Consider the following 26,262-nt stretch of genomic DNA (forward strand, 5'->3'; position numbering starts at 1 on the left):
GTGCCACTCACATTCATACTGTTAGCAACGGGAAATGTTATTATCTGTGGTGATACATAAATATAACGAGTTATGGCAATGTGTTGACAAAATTGTCGAGGTATGGTGATTTCTACGCATTTGTTTGCTAACATTTCTAATATCCCTTTTATTATTACTAGCTGCAAGTTTATATAAGTATAAACAGTATCAAGCTGGAGGGATTCAGGTAGGCAGATATATGGTGCAGACCGGGAACGCGGGAGATGGCAGCATTTCTCTTCAATGAGAATTCCCTTAACTGTACAGTAGCCAGAGCTAAATAGCGTAGTTAGGGGGATTGATCAGTAATATCAGTATGATTTGACTTTAGGAATAAGTGGCATCCCCTGAGACAAAAACGCAAGGGCATTCGTATCACAAAAAAAAATCTCGTATATGATCACCATTGTTTTCTTTCATGAAAGAGGGTTTTGATAACTTTTGTTCTTCAAAAATACCTACTTTCGCTACTCGATACTACCGTTTAATTTTAACTAGGGGCCTAGAGGCATGATAACACATGTTGAATTTTATAACAACAAAATCTAGTAAATTAGATAGCAAACAAGCAATTTATGGCAATAATGTGGATATTAAAATAATATATGGATATGATAAAAAATACAGGACCTAAAAAATTCAAAATTTAAAGTTTTTGTTTACTGCCAAAAAGGAATGAAGCAAGGGTATCATTCGATTCCTTACATTTTATCCAAAAAAAGATTGTTTCGCAACTATAAACGCAATATTTCACCGACAAAATCGCAATTTGACTTATTTTCCATACTTCAAGATGGGCTCTCCGTGACCTTGACGTCACGTTCACTTATCGTTTTGTTAGGAGCGTTTCGCGAGTGAAGTACGACAGTCAGACTTTTACTATCATTTCTGACTTTTGTATTGATTTCATGCTGTGGGTCCTATAATTATAGACATTTGATCCCAAAAACAAACCTGATAGATTGATAACATTAATAAAAATTTGTCACTCCAATAGAACTGAAATAATTGTATGGAAGTCACGTGACTTTTCGTAGCAACTGTCATCCCGATACATTTTTTTGTCTTTCGTTTGGCGTTTGTCGATGTACGATTTCTCATCTTGGCTGGTGTTCGGTTTTCTATACATTTTTGAAGCTAACTAGGTATATCTAAATGAACTTACATTCCGCTTCAGTACTCCGCATCTCGTAAAGTCCGTTATCCGGAGCCTGTATAGGAGTCCCGTGGGGTCCTCCGTCTCCGGCCGGATCTGGCAGACGGGGTCGGAGATGGGGTCCGTCGCGCGATCATCAGCAAACAGCGGGGCTCCACGGAAGCCCTCGGGCTTCCTTAGCAGGGCCGTCACTGAGTCCCGCAGGCCCGTGCCGCCGCTCGAGAATGTGCATTGGATGTCCGTTACTGTAATCAATTTGTGGGATCTAAATGCCGTTCAATGGGGTTGAGCTTACTTATGAACTAGATCGCAGATTAAACTGATGCATAGATACCTATACCTATTTGTGTTTATAAAGTAATTGAATTTCTATACCTATATATTTGATTAGTATCAAAGACTTATATTGACCGGGATATAGACCGTGATTACCTTTTGTATTATTTCCCGGTCAATATAAGTCTAGTGAAACTAACCGTGAATCATTCAAAACTCTAATAGTATCAAAGATATATGTAACTCCGTATAAGATAAGTAAAGTCTAAGTAAAAATACCGGCCAAGTGCGAGTCGGACTCACGCACGAAGTGTTCCGTACCATTACGCAAACAACGGCAAAAAAATCACGTGCCTCGGAAAATCAAGAAAAAATTATGCTCTAATAGATGGCACATCTTTGGCCTATACTCGTGTAGATGGCGTTGGCGACACCGTTTGATATTTAACAATTTTAACGCATATCAGTGAAAGAACATGGGTCAGTCATATGGCGTCCCAAAAACAAAAACAAAAAAATCAATATTTTTGATATTTTTATTTATTTTAATTTTTAATTTTAATCCTGTGTCGGAAAATGGCAGTAAATTTACTGTGACTACAAAATTTACTATGACAATAACCCTCTATCTACACACTCTATTCTCTTTGATTAATATAGGGTATTTTACTACTAGTCAAATCAGTTTCTTTTTTCGAACTAACAAAACGATTTGCTACTCATCATCTTCCTCGCGTTGTCCCGGCATTTTGCCACGGCAAATGGGAGCCTGGGGTCCGCTTGGCAACTAATCCCAGGAATTGGCGTAGGTAGTTTTAGGGACTGCCATCTGGCCTTCCAACCCCGAGGGCTAAACCGGTTTCCTCACGATTTTTTCTTTCACCGAAAAGCGACTAACACAATGACGATACGAAAACGATTTGCTACTATGGAATTTATATGAAACAGTAGCATGTGACGTCCAAATCAAATTACCTACGCTTTATAGTTTTATACGGGTTTTAAAATAGAAATTGTGCCTAAAAATAACTGCTGTCTGAGTTTCTCTATTTATCTTCTGGTGCTTTATTTCTTGCATGGTGTAAAATAATTTATTTTAAATGCAGAGTCAAATACCCTATCCAATTTGACTATTTGAACCTCACTTATAATGCATTAAGAAATTGTAATATCAGTTAGGACGAGGAAAATTAAGTTTTCCACTAATTTCATCATCAAACTATGTTTATTTTCTATGGACGTCAATTTTTAAATGATCTTTTGGCCATTTGGCCTATTGATATTAGATTCGAATTGTATTCTTAACTCGGGACGTCTTTTGTGTACGTAATATGTAATAGGTATTAGTAGGTACATGTAATGTGACGCAGATCTACCGCTTATGACCATTATGATTGTAAATAAATCACGATGTATTCAATTTATTTTAATCGTAGACTAGGCCAGAGTTACCTTTCGAATGTCTTTTGACATGAATAATCGATAAATCATCAAGTCACACTTCAAAGGAAATAAGCAAGGATCTCCGTAAGAATATGTTCAACCTATTTCAATGGAGAACGATACGATATTCTTTTAGCATTGACATTATGTTTTATTGCCAATAAATATGTCTGTATCTGATTAGGCTAGGCCTATTTCAAAGAGATATAAGATATGTTCAAATTTCAAATTACAAGTTAGCCTAGAAGATAATCGTGCTTAGGCCATGTCTCACTGCCGCATACCGAGCGGAGCGAACGAACCAGGTGGACCAGTATAAATTGCGAGGCAATAATGTTCGTAAGTTGTCATTACTATTGATAGAGGTAGGTATTTTACTTTTTAGTTACATACAGGTTACATAACTCACCCATAAAATGTATATGAACAATGTGTATAAAAAATTGTATCGTTTTTATTTAGGAATAAGCTTCGATCAGGAGTGGAGACAAGGACTTCCATATCAAGTAATATACTCGTACTATATATACTTCCATATTTAGGTAAAAATATTTTATCCAAACATATAATGCTGAATGAGTTTTGATGAAAAGTTTTTCATGACCTTCATATCTTTAAAAAGCTTTATTTGATTTGAGGTGCATTGGGGTAACTACGATAGCGGAGTAATTTAGAAAATGGCATATGTCTATAAAACCCGAAGCACTTCATGCTTCAGCTATAGCTGCTATAGTTTGTCAAAGGACTCTCTCATTTCAAACATAGACAGAGAGAATCATACTATCTTTGTCTTACACTAGTACTAGCACCCAAAAGAAAAGGATGAGTATAGTTTTTAGTGTTCCGTACCCAAAGGGTAAAAACGGGACCCTATTACTAAGACTCCTCGGTCCGTCTGTCCGTCCGTCTGTCTGTCTGTCTGTCCGTCTGTCTGTCCCCAGGCTGTATCTCATGAACCGTGATAGCTAGACAGTTGAAATTTTCACAGATGATGTATTTCTGTTGCCGCTATATACTTAACAACAAATACTAAAAAGTACGGAACCCTCGGTGGGCGAGGGCGACTCGCACTTGTCCGGTTTTTTTTGTTCCTTTTTACTTACAATTTGGTTTGACCAACTATACATATTACTGCAACGCTTACGGCAACTTGCGTACCTGCTGTTGCTACTGTAGAAAGTGCTCCTAGTTTAGTACATTTACTTGGCCAAGCAAATCTTGTCAGTAGAAAAAGGCGCGAAATTAAAATTGTCTATGGGACGATAACAGTTTTTAGGGTTCCGTACCCAAAGGGTAAAAACGGGACCCTATTACTAAGACTCCGCTGTCCGTCTGTCCGTTTGTCCGTCTGTCTGTCACCAGGCTGTATCTCATGAACCGTGATAGCTAGACAGTTGAAATTTTCCGCTACAACAACAAATACAAAAAAGTACGGAACCCTCGGTGGGCGAGTCCGACTCGCACTTGTCCGGTTTTTATTAAATTTGCCGCCCTTTTCTACTGACTAGATTTGCTTGACCAACTATATTTACCATTTTCAAAATTACCCCGCTTTCGAAGTTATCCCAACCCAAATACACCTTCCTGAAAGTTCGAATTGGCTTGGTTCTTTGAATATAAATGCTAGGAAAGCTATAGGAATATCATGGCAGGCCGTTAAGACTGCTCGTGTTATTACCTACGTGTCAGGCAAAAGTGGATCGCTACCTTTGTCTAAGCTTGAATGCCGGCGAGAGCGTTAATGTTATAAGCGCTTATTACATATGATTTATGACTTCTAATGGGCGTTAATCAATAGCTAGTCAAGTGTATTGAGGGGCATCAGCAGCAGGAGATTCTATAGATCCTATTTAAGTACATCAAAGCCATTGTCCACTTGCCATTATTAGCGCTACTAGTCGAGTTAAACGGATGCTGGAGTAAATTTAAACCTACTTATTCGTGAGACGCATCCGTGGGACATGTCACATGACATGACGGATTTAGATCTATAAATAAAAATATCCTAGACTTTGACGACGGGACAGCACTACTGCAACCCCACCCAGAACCAACATATATCTATTGCTGTCTCTCTTTATGTTTTTCTCGTTTTAATGTATACACTTATTGTAGTATGCTATTTGGAATAAGACTTAAAGATGATTAAAACCGAAACTTATCCGAACTAAATCAACGCATTACGCAACGAAACACCATTTTTTATTAGCCTACTCTGGTATCCCACTGCTGGGCAAAGGCCTCCCTTCGCTTTTTCCTCTCGACCCATATCCTTACTCTTTGCTCGACCCTGTCATCGGCATTTTCCCACCATTTGGGGTAGAATGCGTCCAAGTCGTCCCGCCATCTGTGCCGCCATCTCCTTTTCGGTCTGCCTGAACCCCGCCCTGCACCGTCTATGGTGTTCCGTGGGTCCCACTCAGTAACCATTTTGGCCCACCTTTCCGGGTGCATGCGACAGACATGCCCAGCCCAGTTCCACTGTACTTAATTTATCATTGATTTATTATAATAAAATTGTTTTAAATTGACAAAGAAACAACTGCAACTATTTATTTGCGAGTAAATCTCGTATTCGTAATATAGTTTCATTAAGTAGATATAACAAAGACTCACCATCGTAGTCCTGTGTAAGTACAGCGGGAACCTGCAACAATAAGCATTCAAATTAGCCAAAGGGAAGAGCCAGCAATTAAGAGTCTGTTATCTGAGGAATCGCTAGAGATGCGGCTGTGGCACAAACACAATGTATGAGAATTGATAACGTTAGGCCGGATTACGATAATGTTGTAAGTTTGACTAATATGTGTAGAGTGGTTAAAACTTCGGTTGTGCTGTATGTACCTGGAATAAAAAGCAGTTTTTTTAATACATAATGATACCTAAAAATCGGGTAGGATCATATATGAGTACCTATACCTACAGACAAGAGGTTGAAATCGTTCATCAGCTAAATATTCAGGTCAAATAGCAAACCCTCCTGTTTTGGGAGAAAATATCTAACGAATCAGTAAAAATTATCGATCTACTATAGCTGATAAATAAGAAAATAAAACATAAGTTGCTATCTAATACGGCACCGCGATGGCGACTTTTACTCTTTTAATTATCGAAATAACGGAGAAAGCATTAGGCATTTTTATTTTAGATATTACGGATATTGGCCTACTTATTTTTTAATGCTTATTATTATGTAGGTACCTACATCACAGTAGGCCACTAACTGTAATTTAGTTGCAATAAAAACAATGAAGCCTGCATGTACATTTTCAGTGTCCTTCGGTTAGTAAAATAGAAAGTGTAGGTTGTGGGAAAGTTCTGCAATTTGAGACGTAACGTAATTTGAATCTGCTAATCTGGTTGACCGCTGAGAGACGCCTCTAAACCGCAACTTAAATATTATGGCCCATCTTCACTCTCTTATGTCATTAAACTTACATTTACGCTAGCCGCAAGTTTAGACTTTTACTTTCGTTTTAACCAAAATAGTTCATATCTTAATATGTATCAAACACATCCAATATATAGGAGTATTCTTTCTTAATACAGACTAATACAGATACTGTATACGGTGTGTCCCTACGTCCCTAGCCATTGGACAAAGCCGAAATGTACATTTAGAGTATTTAGAACCAGTATACAAAGTCTCATAACAACCAGTGTTCCGGTTATGAAGAAATTAACAAATTACGATTTAGTAAGAAACCTTTCTTGGAATTCTTTCTTGAAATTCTTGGTGACATTGGACTTGACGCTAAAGATCTGACAATCATCAGAAATCTCTATTGGCATCAAAAGGCTCAAGTGCGAGTGGGACAGGAACAAACTGAGACTATCGACATCATGCGTGGCGTACGCCAAGGATGTATACTCTCCCCGCTGCTATTTAATATTTATGCGGAGGCAATATTTACAGAGGCCTTGGTAAATGCGGAAGAGGGAATTGCTGTGAATGGCCGCTTAATAAATAATATTAGATATGCTGACGATACGATATTACTGGCGTCAAATCAAAAATAATTGCAGAGTTTGCTTCAACGGGTAGATGTCGTTAGCTCAAGTTTTGGACTAAATATTAACTTGAAAAAGACCAAAATTATGACAGTAAGAAAGCCACAAAATTCAGGAACATCTGTAACAGCTGATGTAGTTGTAAGAAAGCAGGTAGTTCAAAGAGTCCAGTCTTACAAGTACTTAGGATGCACTGTAAACGACCAGAGTGATCACAGCGTTGAAATCAAGTGTTGAATTGAACAGGCGCGTAACGCTTTCATGAAGCTCAGACATCTTCTGTGCAACCGTTCGTTGAGGATTTCTACTAGGGTGCGTTTAGCACGGTGCTATGTTTTCTCGGTTCTTCTGTATGGAGTAGAATCGTGGACACTGACCAAGAATATGTGTAAACGCTTGGAGGCTTTCGAAATGTGGGTGTACAGAAGAATCCTGAAAATATCATGGACGGATAGAGTAACTAACGAAAGAGTGCTGCAGTTAGTAAATAAAGATGCCGAGGTTTTAAAGATAGTCAAAAAACGCAAACTGCAGTACTTTGGTCATATCATGCGAAACAAGAAATATGAACTCCTTCAACTCATTATCCAAGGAAAGATCCAAGGTAAAAGATCATCCGGACGAAGACGTAACTCATGGCTCAAAGATCTCCGAACGTGGTTCAAACAGAGCACACGCTCATTATTCCGCGCGGCTGCGTCTAAAGTTCGTATAGCCCTCATGATAGCCGACCTCCGGTAGGAGATGGCACTGGAAGAAGAAGAAGAAACCTTTGACCTTTTTTGATTAGGTATCTTTTTTATTTGTGGCACTAATAAGATTCTGACTTTTGACAAATGTCAACATTGCCGAACATTTTCTTAACTATTGTCAAAAACACTGCCAATGATTAATACAGTAGGTATGATTCTTTTTGTCATCGATTATTGAAAATAACTTTTGTTTGAAAATTTGTTATTTTATCTTTAGTCTGATTAAAAAAAAAAAATACCTTAGAGCATTCCTGAGAAGTAACCCTACGTGGGATTTCAGGGTTTGTCCGTGGTTTGTCCAATGGCTAAAGACAAAATCATCATATAAATTAATGTAGGTACCTGCTATTCAATTAAACTACCTGACTGATTTGTTAGAGATACCTAGGTTAGTTGATGCCATTTCTTTTACATAGTTTCTTTCTATTTTTCTTTATCATCAAACTATGTTGAAAAAGACTTCAACCCGTTATTAACTACATCATAGTAATTAGTAGTTTAACAATGTTATTTCTAGGTATCAGCTAAGTAGATGGAAAATAAAATCCGTAAAAATATCTCCAAATCACAATAAGTTTGTCATGTGACAGTTTGACAGCGTATCATTTTTAAGCTCCTTAACCGAATCTCGGTTAAAGGCCAAATCAAAAATGTGACCTGCAAACTTTCTTTTATACTTAATTCAATCTTATCAGCTACCTATAATCTTTGTTTCGTCTTAATTTGGCCGGCAATGTTTTTTGCGGTTTGATTCAGAGGCAAATTTTAGATTAGGTTCTATTTTCGTATTGTTTACAAACTTATAGGAAGCAGAATATTACAATAATGACATTATGCCCTATTCTTAAAGCATTACCAAAATTTAATCTACCACAAATAACGATAATCTACTTCAAATTGCTTATCGAGGTTCTAAAATAGAGTCATTAGTGTCATTACTCTAATATAACTCTCCCACCATATTTCCGAGAGGTCACCTTAACTCCGTGCGGAAACATCAGACGGATAATCTCTTACGAATACTTGTATGCAAATTCGCGTTCAGTCGAGTAAACGGTTTCTTAAACGGGGTTACTCTGATTATTGTGCGTGAAGGCGCGAATGAATTGTAGACCTGTACCGCTGGCTATATTTTGACCCCTAGGTTATAAAAATATTAAAGTCAATTCTGTTTTCGCTTATGAATACTTTGTTAAGATGTAAATCTTACATTTTGTTTTGTGTCATATATATAATTTGCTTTTCTAGTAATTTGTTATTTTGTGGTAATTATTTTTTATTTTGAATTATCTTGGAGAAAAAAATATTCGAGAGAACACATGTAACTGTGTTGCATTTAGGATAGTGTTTTTAGTGTGAAAACATAGTTTGTGTCAATTACGTCCACTGCAATCTGATACTATGTCATAATATTCTAAATGACACAAAAAAAAATTAGAGTTAAAAAAAATTACTTAGGTCGAATTTAATCGTTTAAATAGGTCCATTAAATGATTTTGTGTCTTATTAAGGCATAGCTTCATAAGATATTTGATGATTTTGTTGTAACAGGCTGTCACCGTTACAAAAGAATATTAAAGATATTAGAGTTTACATCTTATTAATTTGAAATGCAAGATAAATAAGATGTATGAATTTGTGTCACTTGCATCCACTGCATAAACAAATATTACAAAAATATTATTTGCGTTCAAACGAAGCTAGCGGGCGGTCTGAATGGGCAACGGAGGCCGTGCAGGGTGGGGCCGCGGCGTGACCTTGCCGTACGCAACGCATGTTTACTTCGCCTGTGCGCCAAATTAACGCAACTTATTCAAAGAAGTTACGCAAACAACACAACAACAAGCAACAAGCAAGCAAAGAATGCGTCGAATTATCTTTTACCTTTTTAAAACTTATAGATATTGTACAATGTCACCATTATGCAAAAGAACTGTAAGTACATGTTTGATTTGCGAGCGAGCTGGCAACATTGCGCAGGGAAATCTTAAAAATATCGCGTTTACGTGAACGCCACATACATTTGTGACAGTGATAGGGAAAAGGTACCACTAAAGTAAAATTTGGTTATTAATACCGTGACTTTCTTTCATTCTTTGATAAAAAAAATTGCTATTTATGCAACAAGTGCGGAAGTCATCTTTACGCACGTGTATCATACAACGTTTTACTATGCATTGTGCGAGTAAATAAAAAAAACATGTCATGGCAAATAAGTTTAATTATTAAAAGGAGTGTTTTAAATCGACACGAGTTGCGAATTACTTATTCGCACGTGTATCGTACGTTTTACAGTACATATGGCCCTTTAAACTTTCGACATATGCACGGTAAGTGCTCTTTTCCGCACTAGTGCGAGAAAGTAGCACCATATGTACTGTAAAAAAAATTGAAAACAAAAAGCACTAGTGCGGAAAAGCAGTACTTTCCGCACGATATGGCTCCGTAGGAAACGCACTTTTCGAGCACATGCATTGTAAAAAAATATATAGGACTGTATCTCCTTAACCATGCGTCGTAGCGCAAAAATAATAAAATTTTCGTTCCCCTTTATGTAACCCAAAAGTAATACATGAAAAATACAATGAAAAAAAAAGAAACAAAATCTTTATAGGGCTGTATTAGCTGTATCTCCTATATCGTGCGTCGTAGCGCAAAAATAATCAAATTTTCGCTCCCCTTAAGAAACCCTTAATTAAAACTTAAAAAAAAAACAGGAAAAAACTTTATAGAGCTATTATAGCTATATATATAGATATAATATCTCCTAAACCGTGCGTGGTGGCGCAAAAATAATAAAAATTTCGTTCCCCTTTATGAAGCCCCAAAGCAATATACTAAAAACACAATGAAAAAAAAGAAAAAAAAAATAACAAAAAAACTTTATAGGGCTGTATCTCCTACACCGTGCATCGTAGCGCAAAAATAATTAAAAAAATCCCTTTAAGAAACCCCTAATTAAGATTGAAAAACGCAAAAAAGAAAAAGAGGAAAAAAAATCATTTTAGGGCTGTATCTCCTAAACCGTGCGTCGTAGCGCAAAAATAATAAAATTTTCGTTCCCCTTTACGGAACCCCAAAGTAATATACAAAAAACACAATGAAAAAAAAACAAAAAAAACTTTATAGGGCTGTATCTCCTAAACCGTCGTAGCGCAAAAATAATCAAATTTTCGTTCCCCTTTGTGGAACCCCAAACTAAAATACAAAAAGCACAATGAAAAAAAAAACAAAAAAAAATCTTTATAGGGCTGTATCTCCTAAACCATGCGTCGTAGCGCAAAAATAATAAAATTTTCGTTCCCCTTTATGCAACCCATAATTTATATTTAAAAAAAAAAACGCAAAATTTAAAAAAATAATCATTATAGGGCTGTATCTCTTAAACCATGCGTCGTAGCGCAAAAATAATTTAAAAAACCCCTTTAAGAAACCTGTAATTAATACTTAAAAAAAAAACAAAAAAAAACCAGGAAAAAAAACTTTATAGAGCTGTATCTCCTAAACCGTGCGTGGTACCGCAAAAACAATAAAATTTTCGTTCCCCTTTATGCAACTCATAATTTATATTTAAAAAAACGCAAAATTTAAAAAAAAAATCTTTATAGGGCTGTATCTCCTAAACCATGCGTCGTAGCGCAAAAATAATAAAATTTTCGTTCCCCTTTATGAAGCCCCAAAATAATATACAAAAACAAGAAAAAGAAAGAAAAAATATTAACAAAAAAACTTTATAGGGCTGTATCTCCTAAACCGTGCATCGTAGCGCAAAAATAATCAATATCCGTTCCCCTTTAAGAAGCCCCTAATTATGATTTAAAAACGCAAAAAAGAAAAAGAGAAAAAATCATTTTAGGGCTGTATCTCCTAAACCGTGCGTCGTAGCGCAAAAATAATAAAATTTTCGTTCCCTTTTATGAAACCCCAAAGTAATAACAAAAAACGCAATGACAAAAAAAAGAAAAAAAACTTTAGGGATGTATCTCCTAAACCGTGCATGGTAGCGAAAAATAATCAAATTTTCGTTCCCCTTAAGAAGCCCTTAATTAAGATTTAAAAACGTAAAAAAGAAAAAGAAAAAAATCTATATAGGGCTGTATCTCCTAAACCGTGCGTCGTAGCGCAAAAATAATCAACTTTTCGGTCCCCTTTATGTAACCATTAATTTATACAAAAAAAAACGCAAAAAAAAAAATTTTTTTTTATAGGGCTTGATCTCCTAAACCATGCGTCGTAGCGCAAAAATAATTAAATTTTCGTTCCCCTTTATGAAACCCCAAAGTAATATACAAAAAACACAATGTAAAAAAGAAAAAAACAATAAAAAAAACTTTATAGGGCTGTATCTCCTAAACCGTGCGTCGTAGCGCAAAAATAATCAAATTTTCTTTCCTCTTTATTCAACCCTTAATTTATATTTAAAAAAAAACGCTTTCACTAAACTGCTGTAACTCGGAAACTTAGAATCCACAAAGGGGACTTTACTAAATTATGACACATATTAAAGCCTGACCAGTAATATATGATCATTGTCAAGAGGGCGCTGTTCAATCTCATGTATAGGGTGACAGTTCAGTATAGTATGAAAAAATATTGTATTTAATGAACATCATCATCAATGTAATTAATGTTGCTTGCCACGCTTAAACATAACAAAAATCACAATAAATTGCGTCTTAAAATAAACTTAAAAAATCTACTAAAAATCGAAACAAAAGTAATTTTTAAGTCGCTGATGTGACATTCTCAATCAAAAGGTAGGTACCACTTTGTCGTTTACCATAAAGACGAAATTTGATTATATCTTTATACAAATAACCTGTCAGAGAAAGTGGTACCTTTTGATTAGGAACGTCACAAATGTTGGTCAGTATGAGGAGTGCAGCCTACAGTTTATTTTTAATTATATTTATATACCTACTACGGTAAGATTGATAAGACAATGTAATTATGCCTCCGAATGAAATAAATACACTGTATCGCAAAACTAAGTGGCGAGACAGCTCATAATGCCATCTCTTGGTTGGTCTTAACTTAACAAGGGTAAAGGAGATAGTATTAAGATCTCAGTCGCCGGCTGATATTGCGGCAAGTATAATAAGCACCCCACCCGCGTAGGTACCCTTCCCCGCGCACGCCCTTCTTGCTCAATTGAGTTTTATTAAAATAGTAAAAAAACCGTGGATCAAAATGACCCAAATTATGAACGATGTCTCAATGTGGTATTATAATATTATAGACGTAAACTTAATAATATGAATTTTTTTTTGTGGCAGATACAGGGTGTTAATTAGAAATTTTTTTTTTTTAAATAAAAGCGGTGGATGAATTTGACACAGATTTGTTTGAATAACATATAACAATGTTCTGTAAAGTACAACACTTCACTTACCGACTCTAATATTTTTTTAGGCGTTTTAGGATCAATATTAGGTATTTATTAAATGCCATTATACCCGTGGATGAAAATGACACAAAATGCGTGTGTACGTCGGAAGCCACTTTGCCTTTACAGGGAAACAAAGAATTTCGTCTCGAATATTTTTTTTACAGAATGCTGATTGAAAAAAGAAATACCTATATTTCTACCTAAGCAAATACCTAGGATGACACAAAATATTATTTTTAGGTTTAGTATATGGTCTGGAAACTATATATAAAAAATAAGCAACATTAATATTCTTATAACCTCAGAAGTTATTGGTACAGGTCTATTGATCGTGCGTCAAGTTGAACAACGGTTGTTTTGCTGTCTTGCTACTTACTTAAGAAGTAACATATGTAACCTCAAAAACAATAGGTGATAAAAGATCGGATTATTTCTCCATAATAATCTCACATGCGCTACTAGATTTTATCGTTATGGCGAAGTTACAAAATACACTCTTACTTTTCTTTAAATACACTCAAGAGAAATTAATATAGTCACTTTATACATATACTTATTGTAATATATTTATTATTGTAACGATCTAATGATTCTCTTGTAACTATAGTATCTATATATCTCTTGGCGGTACATGCTATGTAAAAATGCGCGCCAATGGCTAGGTAACTAACCGATAACTTCTCCCCGAATTATTTACACACGAAGCGTTAGAAATGTTGACTTGGCTTAATTAAATTTGTAGTGTCACATATAAGTAGCACATGTAAATCAGTCAGAGATTAGATGTCTCAAATCTTAATTCGAGGTCCCACGGCACGTTATCGCATTCCCAGGCCGTTTGGGATAATTGTGAAGCTAATTAGTAATTACCGTGCGCACCGCAGAAATTGTCGCATCTACTATTATATTCTTATCTCTTTCACTCTTGGCAAGAACATGGAAGTGGTAAAGAGATATCATTACGTCGGTCGTCACTTCAGTTTAGACGTCGACAAGTAGTTGCCCACAATCTCACTACATACCATTGTGCCTCCTTATGGAGCAGCTAACAAACTTAACTCTTTGAAATCTGTTCAGTTAAAATGTAACTACAGTTCCATTTCATTCCGTAATTGCATTATTCTGCAGATAGGACATTTAGATAGCGATGAGAATGAAGTTTAAGTAGTTGCGTCATTTACAAATCGTTTTAATCGTTACGAACTGTGAGTACGTTGAATATGTTTATTGAGATCGCTCTAAACTTACAATAAATTTTGTATATTGGTAATCGATTGGTTCTGGGGAAGTAAGTCATAGCATAGGAAATAGGAAGTACTAATTTAAAGTGAGTTGTTGATTTTTTATGCATTGTAAAGCACTATACCTACCTACTCCAACCAAAAAGAACCTGACAAAAACCTAGAGCCCGTCTAAGCTAACTTTGCACCAACTTGAATGAAACAAAGTGAGGGGTGGCATTATTAACCACATTTTGTCACTTCAAATTCCATGCAAAGTTAGCTTAGTCCGGCTCTAACACTTTTTTTGTGTTTATCATAGCATCGTCTTTTGTACCTTATGTCTTAGAGCGTCGGTTTTTGGTCTAGAAGTCTTCTAGAAATCGATTTTCGCTCATGTCGTCTCGGACATATGTATATTTGGAATCAGTGCATTCAGTGTGATGTACTGAATACAAATATATGAGATAACAAGCGCGAAAGTGGTGGGGGTAGTTACAGTGACGTCATAAAGTCGACAGTACAATTTTTTTTACTTTTTTTATAATCGTACAATGTGGGGTACCAAATGAAAGGGCTTTGTGAGTAGATCACAAATATATAACATACTGTAACATTTTCACTATTTCGTCTAACAAATTATTATAAAACGTTAAAAAATTTCACAATCCATAGTTGACTTTGAACTGCTCTAAATTAAAAATGACTAAATGGATCATTCCAAAATACATACCAAGTGACTGTGAATATCCTCTATATAATGTTTTAAAAAAATAACCAGATATATCCAAAAATAAGTTTTGTACATCAAGTTGATAAAAAGTTTAATTATCTGTTACATTAAACTGCAACTATTATTAAAACAAACAAAAAAACCAGACTGTTTACACATATTTTTGAAATGGTCTTTTCACTAGCTTTCATATGGTACCCATATTGCTATAGTAAGAAAAAAAAACAATCCCCCCCTCCCTTTTTTCATTAGCGAGCGCCATTTTCAATATTTATATAGCCTATGTCACTCTCACTATCATAATTTTGACAAATTCAACCACACCTCATATGTCAAAAACTGTCTAGTCGTCTGGGCTGTAGGGCGTGCCAAATAAATACATACCCACGCTCGAAAAACATTACCCTCCTTCTGATGCAGTCGGGTAAAAATACGTTTCCAGTAAAAAATAGTATAAAATGGCATTTTATTGACATGAGCGAAAAGTAACCTCAAGCCTGTTCCGCCAAGATACTATCTGTCCGATTACGTAAAGAAGCTATTCTAAAACTGCTTCAAAATTGATATTGCTTATTCACTATATGTATTTTAATTGACTAAATTAAAATCTCAACTACTTTTACTGCTATTTAATTGCCCCGTAAATTATTTAGCTTACACCTGAAAACAGGTCTAATTATTATGTTAAATAAATCGTTACGTATACGAGACAATAAAAACTGTAAATAAGTTGGTGTAAGAATGAGTAGGTAACTAGGTGCAAGCTTTATGGCGCGTGCTTTTTAGGCGCGCGCGCGCGTGCGCGGAGAGGCTGCGTCGATCAATTTGATCGAATGGATCGGTTAGGGATGGCAAAATATTTATTATCATTTTCTTAACAACAAATTTAACAGTAGCTTAATATGTTATACCTAATACCTACTTTGCGATAGTAAATAATTGTACAGTCTAAGTAATAACCATTGCTATAAAATATTAATGCATGTTAATTAATTAAAAAACCTAAAAACTCAATTCGTTACTAATAATTTTAAATATTGTATGCATAATTTTACGTAAGTATTCATTTCCTTACACTTGTCAAAATTATCAAAATTGACATTTTGTTGTACTATTCTTGAGGTATTTGTTTTTTGAAGATCTTCCTCTAAATCTAACAATAATCTACCTACACCTACCTAGAAAAAGAATGGTAACATACATTAATATTACCCATAGAAAGAAACAAAAGTATTCAAAACGAAATGCATTAAATATTGGAGGCAGCCCTAACCGCAAGTGGAATATTATGCAGCATTCGTGCAGTAATTAGCGACCGGTTCACTGTTCACTGAAGCCTTTGCCTGAACTGTATTCTAATGCACGCGCATGCGCGGGCAACGCCAGTTCTCGTGCGAACCAGCGTAACATTATACCTTCATTTTTAGGGTTCCGTTGTCAACTAGGAACCCTTATAGTTTCGCCATGTCCGTCTGTCTGTCTGTCCGCGGCTTTGCTCCGTGATCGTTAGTGCTTGAAAGCTGCAATTTGGCATGGATATATAAATCAAGAAATTAAATTTTTTTTTTTTAGTGTACCCAGTGTATACTTAAAGTGAGGGTGTAATTCTTTTTTCGCTTTAACCCTACAGTGTGGGGTATCGTTGGATAGGCCTTTGAATAGTAGGTAGGGGTCTTCAACAAATATTTTTTTTGATCAAGTAAATATTTTCGGGAATAATCGCTCCGAACGAGAAAAAAAAATTGTCCCCCCCCCCCTTCTAACTTTTGAACCATGGATCCAAAAAATATGAAAAAAAAAAACCATAGATATAGAGCTTAAGAAACATATTAAATTAAAACTATTTGAGTAAACGCTAAAACTCTCTCCTTCATAGTAAAAAGACGTACAGCCACAGTTGCAGTGCGTTATTACGACATTAAATGGGTTTTTAAAGTTATTTGGTATTATTCATGTAAATAAAGTAAAAATTAAGATAAAGACTGCTTAGTTTACTCATTCAATTGTTATTTAATATTTAATTTTTATTGGCTGAATGAGTAATGCCGTTGACTATTGGCAGTTTTAGAACGAAAAAATTAAAAATAAGAGCCAATCCCGTTGATTTTCATACTTTAATAGGGTATATTACTGCAATGTTCTGCCACTGGAGTGCAGGACTAGCCTTTTTAGTAAACCATAGAGTAACTTATACATACTGTACCTTTAACAGGTTTTTGACAAGTTTTCAGAGATAATAAAATATGACATTGATGCATCAAGGCGGTTTGCTTACAGAGGGCCTACCGGGAAACGCGAATCCGAAAATTCGCTATCTGCCTCTTTATCGCTCGAATATGCAAGAGTGACAGAGATGACCCTCAGATTGTGGTAGTGGCGCCCTGGCAGTGGCTACGCAGAGTTTCGCGTAATATTCCCTATTAACAAATCATTAAATATTGCAATTTAATGTTTTTCTATGGATTATTAAGACCAGACATGCAGTCTCCGATTGAAAGTAAGTTCTAAGGAACTTTAATTAAGTACTGATTATACAAAGTTGCTATGTCTTTTTGGTTTTCTCGTATTCGATATGAAAAGTACCTAGATTGTTTAACTCTGGTGAAAGGCACCAAATATAATGTCATCCCTTTATGTTAACTATTAGGGATGTACCGACTAGTCACCGACTAGTCGGGAAAGCCGACTATCCGGCCACATTTGTAGTCGGCGATTAGTCAGTGACTTGTCGGCTAAAATGGCCGATTAGTCGGCCACTTATTAGGTACAGAAAAATAGCAAATAAACGAAATAAACAGCAAATATTGATCAAATGTTTAATACCCAGTTTACTCAAATTAATAAATTTTTGAGCACAGTTAAGCAAGTTACACTATTGTGCATTTCATTTATTAAAACAAATGTACAAAAATAGCGCGCGAAAAGCTAAAGCGACGCAAGGAGCAAAATAAATGTTTTTCAAAGCATCCGAACTTAGACAAAGCTGCTGCAGTGACTATCCGAATGCAAACTTTGAAGAGAGAAAATTATTTATAGATTTCAAGGGCCGATTAGTCGGCTAGTCGGCCAAATCAATAGTCGGTACATCGCTATAATAACTATCTATACTAATAGTTCCAGTTTAGCCTATTGTGACGGAAGGGTAACTACGGAACCCTACACTGAGCATGGCCCGACATGCTCTCGACCGGTTTTTATTTTAACACAGTACATTTTATTAGATAGATAGATAGATATATTTTTTTCCACTTAAAAATATCACAAATTCACAAAAAGATTTAAACCAAAAATAATAAATAAATATTGCAAGTGTGCAAAGTGTATCATTATACAGGAGTCCCGTGATGCCTTTTATGAGCCGTAGGCGAATAAAAGACACGGGGCACGTACATAATGACATTAATGACATAGAGTACACGTACAGTAAACGAAGTTTTTTAATACGTCTGCGAAAAATGTTATGAATTTTCCCTTGAACTTAAATGATTGAATGAACTCCTAGAAAGTTTCATATTTGCTAGCTTGTACCGATAATGTGGGTGTATGCTTAACATTTTCAATGAATCAAAGCGGTCAAAAGTATGTCCTCAAATAAATAAGATAAGCAACACCACTTTGAGTTAAATGCTTCAAACCGCGCGTGCTTAATGATATCAAAGATAGATATAACTCCGTAATAGATGGATACAGTCTTAGGAAAAAACGTGCCTCGAAAATCAAGAAAATTTGATTCTCGTTCAGAGGGCGCTACTAGCTTTGGCCTACTGTCTTATAGATGGCGTTGACGGTTTCGTTTGTTATTTAACAATTTTTACGCATATCAGTGAAAGAACATGGGTCAAAATCATAAAAGTAATTAATGCAAATAAAAAAATCATTTATCCATATTTAAATACATTTTATCGTATTTTTATAAATCTTAATTTTTAGTTTTAAAGTGTGTCGACAGATGGCAGTGAATTTACTGGGGTTACAAAATTTACTATGACAGTACCGCTCTAGTATAAGTTACTCTATGATGATATACAGCGTCTTCAGTAATTCAAGAGACCATTACCTTCCTTTTGTACAGTTGGTTAATAATGACTATGCAACGTAAACATCATCGCCCTTTATCTATTCTAATTATCTATATTCATCAGTTGTAAGAACTTTTTTATACGACGACGGTGGCAAACCAGCGCGCGGGCCCCGCCTGATGTGAAGCAGCCACCACAGCAGGTGGAGTTACACGCGCGTTGCTGACCATAAATGCTTACAAGGACTCATCCTTGGCAGCACTGGAAACCTTTCTCACCATCAGTAACACAACACTACATACCTAACTTACAGAGTAAGGTAGAGGTACTTCCCCAGTTGTGCTGACTTTTGCGCTGTGCTCTACCTCCTTTGGATGGACGTATGTAAGTTAAGGACTCGGGTATGTCCAACTACGACAATACAACAACACCTAACAAGACTACTTTCATGATACCTACCTATGTATTACCTACCCTACTTGTTTTATTGTTTTTTTTTCAAAAACATAGATTTGGCAGACTAGAAATCTACCAACTCAATTAAATTTTGATCTAAAAACTAGTGTCAATCTACTGTAGGTAAGTTCTTATTTCGGTAACATTAACAAATTGGTCATCTACACGCTTTCCCGAAAGATACCCAATCAAAGCCAAACTTGTTACTTTTTGCCTGCATTTAACACAAATCCGCCAAGCGTGAAATTTAATTTATAATGGCTTCAATCACGTATCTTTTATGCTTAGAGCATTTTCACATTGTCCGATCCGATATCGGATGTCGGAAGGAAGTAAAATGTAAGATATATGTGTTTCTTTGTATTTATTTATGTATTTAATAAATCATTACTAAAAAAACGATAAATAACGCAAAAAAGGCGGACTTAACACCAATGGCACTCTCCTGCAGCTGTTTTTGTCATAGGCGCCTTCCGACATCCGATATCGGAAAGGCGCTTCCGATAAATTCAGCCAGCTCGGGGCCCCCCGTCAGCTGTCAGACCGATAATATTTGTTTGTGTGCGTATGTGTAGGCATAATGCTTTTGTTGTAGTGTGCTTGACCGCTAAAGACGGCGCCCTCGCCCGGGCGCGCCCCCGCGGCCTGACTACGCGGATGTAGGATCCTACATCCGATATCGGGTCGGACAATGTGAAAACGGAATTTTTACGGTGTGCACGGTTGCTCTTACTTTAATAGTCGTCATAAAACCGCAGTTTAAGGTGCGATGGGAAATCGGGCCGAACGAATCTTCTTTGTAAATGGAGGACGCCATAATGGCTTATATCGCTTCCTGCTTTAACTAAAAATATTCATTTACTGACACATTTAATGCGTGCTTGTCAATTACTTTATTGCTGCCTACAACTTTATCTTTATCTTCATACTCTTTATTTCAATCGATAAGACTTTATTGAAAGCAATGCACCGTACCGTAAACACAAAACAAGGCATTTCTGTATTGACCGTTTTTAGGCGAAAAATAAATTTCATCTGAAATTAAATAATACATATTCTATCCATTTATTTAAAATGCCTGAATCATAAATTATTTAACGAAAATTGCATCGAGTTTGATCAAAATTGCTTTGAGATTTAAGCTTAAGTAGATATTGGGGTGGGTATTTGGTAGGTATTGCTCAAAGGTTGACTGGAAGAGATCCTTTATAGGGATGAGTTCGTCTTTGTACATGGTATATGTTTTGTTTTTATTGTGTTTGCAATATATCTTATGTACCTACAATAAAGTGTTTACATATACAATACACATAAACAATATTATAAGCGGGTTTTTAAGATTAGATAAAAAGCTCTTATAGTGTCAGACTTTTGCATACTCATCCTTTTGTAGGTATGGCTCGCGAATATGGAATCCTATATTATAGATATGCTTAATTGGTACTGTGTATATATAAAAGGGGTTGGCGGGGTATAAGTGACCTTTCAAACCTGCATGCATCTTTGCAGAGTTATAAGTGAAACGGTTATTTATAACAGTAAACCAATTTCTGTTAATGCGAAGCATTATTTATGAAAGTTAGGTGCTTATATTTTTTTATCCTCTGTTATTTTTATTTGTACCTATGTGTTTTACACCATCTTACTAAATAGAGGACATAAACTCAATTCTATACCAATAGAGTCTTGGTGAGTGTCAATTATAGGTTTCCTAATTACTGTCATAGGGTTTATATAGGCTTCGTAAACAGATTTAAAATATACGACGACCGGTCGACCGCTCTGGCCTAGTGACCTTACCTGCGAAGCCGATGGTCCTGGGTTCGAATCCCGGTAAGGGCATTTATTTGTGTGATGAGCATTATTATTTGTTCCTGAGTCATGGGTGTTTTCTATGTATGTAAGTATTTATATATTATATATATCGTTGTTTGAGTACCCATTACACAATCCTCCTTGGGCTTACCGTGGGACTTAGTCAATCTGTGTAAGAATGTCCTATAATATTTATATTTATATTTAGATATTTAAATCGATCTTAAAAGAAACAACTGTGAGGTAAACTTGCGTGTGACGACAAGAATTAAGGCGAAGTATGCGAAGGCCGATTTGTGATTGATTATTTTAATTTTGTATTTAGCAAAATGTATCTAAAGTCTTTAAAACCTAATTAGCCCTAAGCTTATTTGGTGTTACAACGTGTAGCTACCAAGAACACAATAACAGTCATATAAAGTTAACGTGATTGAAAATAGCACAAATCAGCTTAGAAATGTTTTGCATTAATAAGTTCTTGTGTATTAAGATGATTAATAACTTACAAAATGCTATGGTTAATTCATACGTCTAGTTACGTATGGTGAGTTTATTAGGTTTAGTTAATACTGTTTAAATAATTCACCATTAAAGATTAATAAATATGCATATAGATTAGGAATCGAACCGCTTTCTCTGCTCACACTCGCGTCGCAATAGGCCAAGCAATAAGAAGGTATAGAGGGAAATGCTAGGAACACAATTTTTGACTTCGTAGCTTTGTTTAGACTAGTTAGGAGGTGAACATATCAAAAGTCCCTGGCTGTAACCCTGGTGCTGGGGGGGAGAGTGGGGTTTGAAGGTTTCATTTTTCGGTTTTTCGATTATATCTCGGTAACTATGCGTCTGAGCCACATGGCCACTTATACAAAATGAATAGTTTTTGAGATATCCGCTCTTGAAGGTTTATTTAGGTTTCTCATTTTTATCTTAATTAGGTATCTACATCAGTGAAGCTGCTAGGCCGGGTTTGATATCGTTTTCGTATAAATCGGGGATGCTTAATTCATTTATGGTATCAACATTGACACCATCAACTCCTAACTAGTCCAAACAAAGCTACGAAGTCAAAAATTTTATTCCAAGCATTTCCCTCTATAACTTTTTTTGGGCATTTATTTCCTGGCCTACAAGTGTAGTGCCTGGGTTTGATTCCACAATTCTACATGCACAAAATTTGAATCACAAATAAACTTTAGAAGTTTACTTTTAATATCAGACTCTTGTCATGCATCGGCGCTGAAAAGTCTGAGCTTATACTAGCTTGATATATGATGATTGATAAAAACTCATGTTCTTCTCCGATCCTCAAACTATATCCCCATACCAAACCTTATCTAAATCGGCTCAGCGGTTTAAGCCTGAACAGGTAACATACAGACAGTCAGTTACTGTCGCATTTATAATAGGTATTAGTAGGGATTTATTACCATAAACATAGATTTTTCTTAAAACATACACAATAACAAAAACAACATGTACCAGCAAGAGCAGCACGAGAGCGCAGTCGGCGCTCGTCATGCTTGCGGTCGGCCACAGTCGAGCGCCGAGCCAACCGTTAATGCTATCTGCCCCGATTACCCTGACGCTACTGTGAAAAAACCTTCAATCGTCTGGGCACTTGAGTAGCCTTGTATCAAAGCCCAGTAACGGTCACTTTAATTATTGAAAACAATTTTTTGATTTTATCACTTCGGCACTGTAAGTATCTCGATCTCGAGCACTGGATAAGTTCGCGCGTGCGGTCGGTCGTCCGCGTGCGGTAACTGGTAGCTATAGCTACGAGTAGCTGAGCTCGCGTGGTGCGCTTAGACGTCTCGAGACGGGACTGCGCCGTACGCGCTCGGCTTGCGCGCTTGATGATGGTGGAACAGTTACTTGGGGAGGGCACCACCTGTTCAGTACTTTACCCGTTCTCACGACACGATCACCGATCCGCCTCGCAATTCGGCAATCTCGTGATCCACATAGTTGATTGGCGTCGGATTAGGGGAACTGGGCTCTATCGGCAGACGCGTTCGGCACCGTGACATTCGCGTGGAGAGACCGCGGAATATTTCAGATGAGTGGCAGTTTCAAGTTGGCCGACGAAGCTTGATCGGGTCATCGATGTTATGTGAGTCGCAATTAATCTCTTCATCTCGCAATGAGCGATTGCGTGACAAGATAAACTAAATAGTTTTTGACTACGAGTTCATTGAGTCTATCGAGTCACTCTCAAATTAGATCCACTATTATAGAAAGTCAATCAAATCGAAGATGGGTACAGATTAAATAATAAATCGAGTTTCTATTGCAATGATATACATACATACTTCTTGTTCTTGTTCCTTTTCTGTTGTCATCTTGTACCATACGTATTCTGGCAAATAAAGAAATTATATTCTACTCTATTCTATTCTTTGTTCAGTAGTCTATTTACTTAAGTCTCATTGACAATTGGGCAAGCCGGAGTAATTTGGATTGTTTTTTTTTGACACCTGTAGAATGAGGTGGTCAGTTACCCCAAACTCGACAAGCCGGTGGGAATCGAGTTTTATGGCATTTATCTAATAGGTCCACATATGATCGTACAATAGGTATATATTATATCAAAGATTACTTTAATTAGCGTGCACCTTACGTTTAATAAATAAGTAAGTAAAGTGGAGGTATTACTTATAAATATTCTTGAATAAATCTTTGATACTACGCGAGTTCCAGATATTTTTACATGCATTAATCGCACTGACTTAAGCATTTGCCGATATCCTACCCACACCTGCATACCTAATAGAGCTGCATCAATATTTTATTTCAAAATACATATAATTGATGATAGGGCTGGTCACTCGCTGGTCTTTAATTTGTTCCTGTCAGTCCTAACAATGTCGGAAGTGATTAAGTCAAAGTTTCATTAATTTAGTTTGATTGGTTCAAGACTAGTGGGCAATATTTTATGCGGCAGGTGGTGCAGGGCTTTGGCAGCTGTGGGCGGCGGACCGCGACTGTGACCGACCTAGTCGTGAACTTTAAAGCATTTTAAGTGGAGTAAAAACTGGGATTTAATTGGAATACCTTCCAAAGAGAAGATTAACTTATGTATCTTCGCAGCAGTACTTTTATTTTAATATAGTTTAGGCGAAATATAATTATAGCTAGTAGTTTGCCCCGAACTGAGAACTCGCGGTTCGCCAAAAAGGTAGATCAATTGAATGCACCTACCTAGTCGGCAAAGGATCGTAAACCGCGTGCGATTGATTGCAAGATATGTGGAGCCCTTAACTGATAAATTTAAGTTGGATTTAAGTCACCATAGAGATTAAAATAAACTGTATCTGTGGTAATAAGCCGTAATCTTTCTTATCAAATGACAAATACCTACCTATGTTATGTTTATTTTAATTCGTTTTTATCTTGCCAATTATTTTATTATCGTAAATTAAAAACAATATTATAAATGTGTAAACCGAGCACCTTCATTTGATACCAAACTCGACCATACTTTCTTGCAAATAAGATGACCAGAATAGCAAGATCCCTCACAAATAGCTTTTTGGCCGTCTAGGCTCTTCTAACTCCATAACCGCATGATCGAGCCTGCTCATAATTTAATGACTAAAATATGATGCCTTCATCTACACGCCTAATTTCATTTAAACTAGAACATAAGTTATTGTCCATCAAACTGTCCTCTGATAGTTCAGCTTAAAAACCTCGAAATGCCGAGACGTGCCCCTAGCCAGCAGTGTGTTCCAAGTTTAATGTAAGAACTTCAGTTTGCTTCGCTCGCCCGTTCGATTAATTATTGTGTATAAGTACAAATAAGCTAAATAATAATGTCGGCTGTACGTCGTTCTCGGCCTGTCTCGGGGTGTCTCGACGAGTGTGTACAGCCGGCATATAAATTTTAATATAAGCTCAACGAGGGTGCGCAGTGTAGGCTAGGCAACGCGCATATAACACCTCTGGAGTTACAGGCGTCCATAGACTACGGTGACTGCTTACCATCAGGCGGGTCGTATACTTGTTTGTCACCGACGTAGTATAAAAAAAATCAGTTTAGGCGACGTTTTAATATGAGTAGGTATTAGTGTGTGACTCGCTCGTAAAAACATAAATGAAATTACCGCTTTTTTTTCAGTTTTCGAAAGATTTTTTTTCTTTCTTCACTGATCAAAGGGTTTGGGTAGGGAATAGGGAATTTGGGAAGGGTAAGTGGGCATAAGGGTATACTGTATATTTTTCCTTGAACCGTTTACTTTCCAAAATTGAATATTTAAAAGAAAAATTATTCAAAGGAATTGCGAACCTCCTTATGTTTTTTTTTGCCTATTAATACTGCCCATTAGACATACTGGTCTTTTCCAGCATGTTATTTGTTTCAGATTGCAATGTACGGTCATGAAATTAACATAAAGCATCGTGGTAGGCAGTCGACCTAGACCAAAGCGTTGGTTTCATCATTGTTTAGTGCCGGTAAAATGAATATAGGGATACTTTGTGAACCAAAGAGGTTTATACAGAGAGAAAATAATTAGAAACAAGATACCTATATACATAGCTGTATCTACTTATACCTATGGTCTGTTCTTAGGTAGGTAACTAATCGACTAATCTGAAACCATACTCACGTTGGCTTGACTGAGGCCATGCAAGCAGTATCTACTCTTAAATTGTATTGTTGTATTAAAGCTCCAATATATTAAGCTAGTAAATTTAAGAAAATAATGAGTTTGGTGCCTACCAAACTACTTAAAATAATCGAATTTACGAGTAAGCTAAGCTGTCGTGGGTCATACTGACATTAAGCTAATTTTACAGTTAAATGTCTCGCGTGTACGGTTACAAAAATACGTGAATTAAACTGTACTTAAAACAATTCTTAAATTTTAAAAGCATCCGAGTAATTCTGTGGTTTTGTCGGATTGTAGGCATTTAACTGAACTTTTCGGAAAATTATCTAGATCGTATCTCGTTTCGAAGGGAACA

General features: G+C 36.2%; 1 protein-coding gene across 2 annotated transcripts in view; it reads right to left on the bottom strand.

Moving 5' to 3' along the window:
* LOC134745143 (uncharacterized) overlaps nucleotides 1-22,966 on the bottom strand; it is a 33,351-nt gene extending 10,385 nt beyond the window's left edge. For both annotated transcript variants that reach the window (XM_063679119.1, XM_063679118.1), the window contains exons 1-3: nucleotides 22,774-22,966; nucleotides 5,513-5,543; nucleotides 1,187-1,422 (exon numbers count right to left, since the gene is read on the bottom strand). In XM_063679119.1, coding sequence (XP_063535189.1) covers nucleotides 1,187-1,422; nucleotides 5,513-5,543; nucleotides 22,774-22,812 — 306 coding nt within the window. In that variant the 5' untranslated portion in view covers nucleotides 22,813-22,966. The remainder of the gene's footprint in view (nucleotides 1-1,186; nucleotides 1,423-5,512; nucleotides 5,544-22,773) is intronic.
* Nucleotides 22,967-26,262: the final 3,296 nt, after the last annotated feature.

The sequence above is a fragment of the Cydia strobilella genome, chromosome 11, assembly GCF_947568885.1.
Source record: "Cydia strobilella chromosome 11, ilCydStro3.1, whole genome shotgun sequence".
NCBI classification, from domain to species: domain Eukaryota; kingdom Metazoa; phylum Arthropoda; class Insecta; order Lepidoptera; family Tortricidae; genus Cydia; species Cydia strobilella.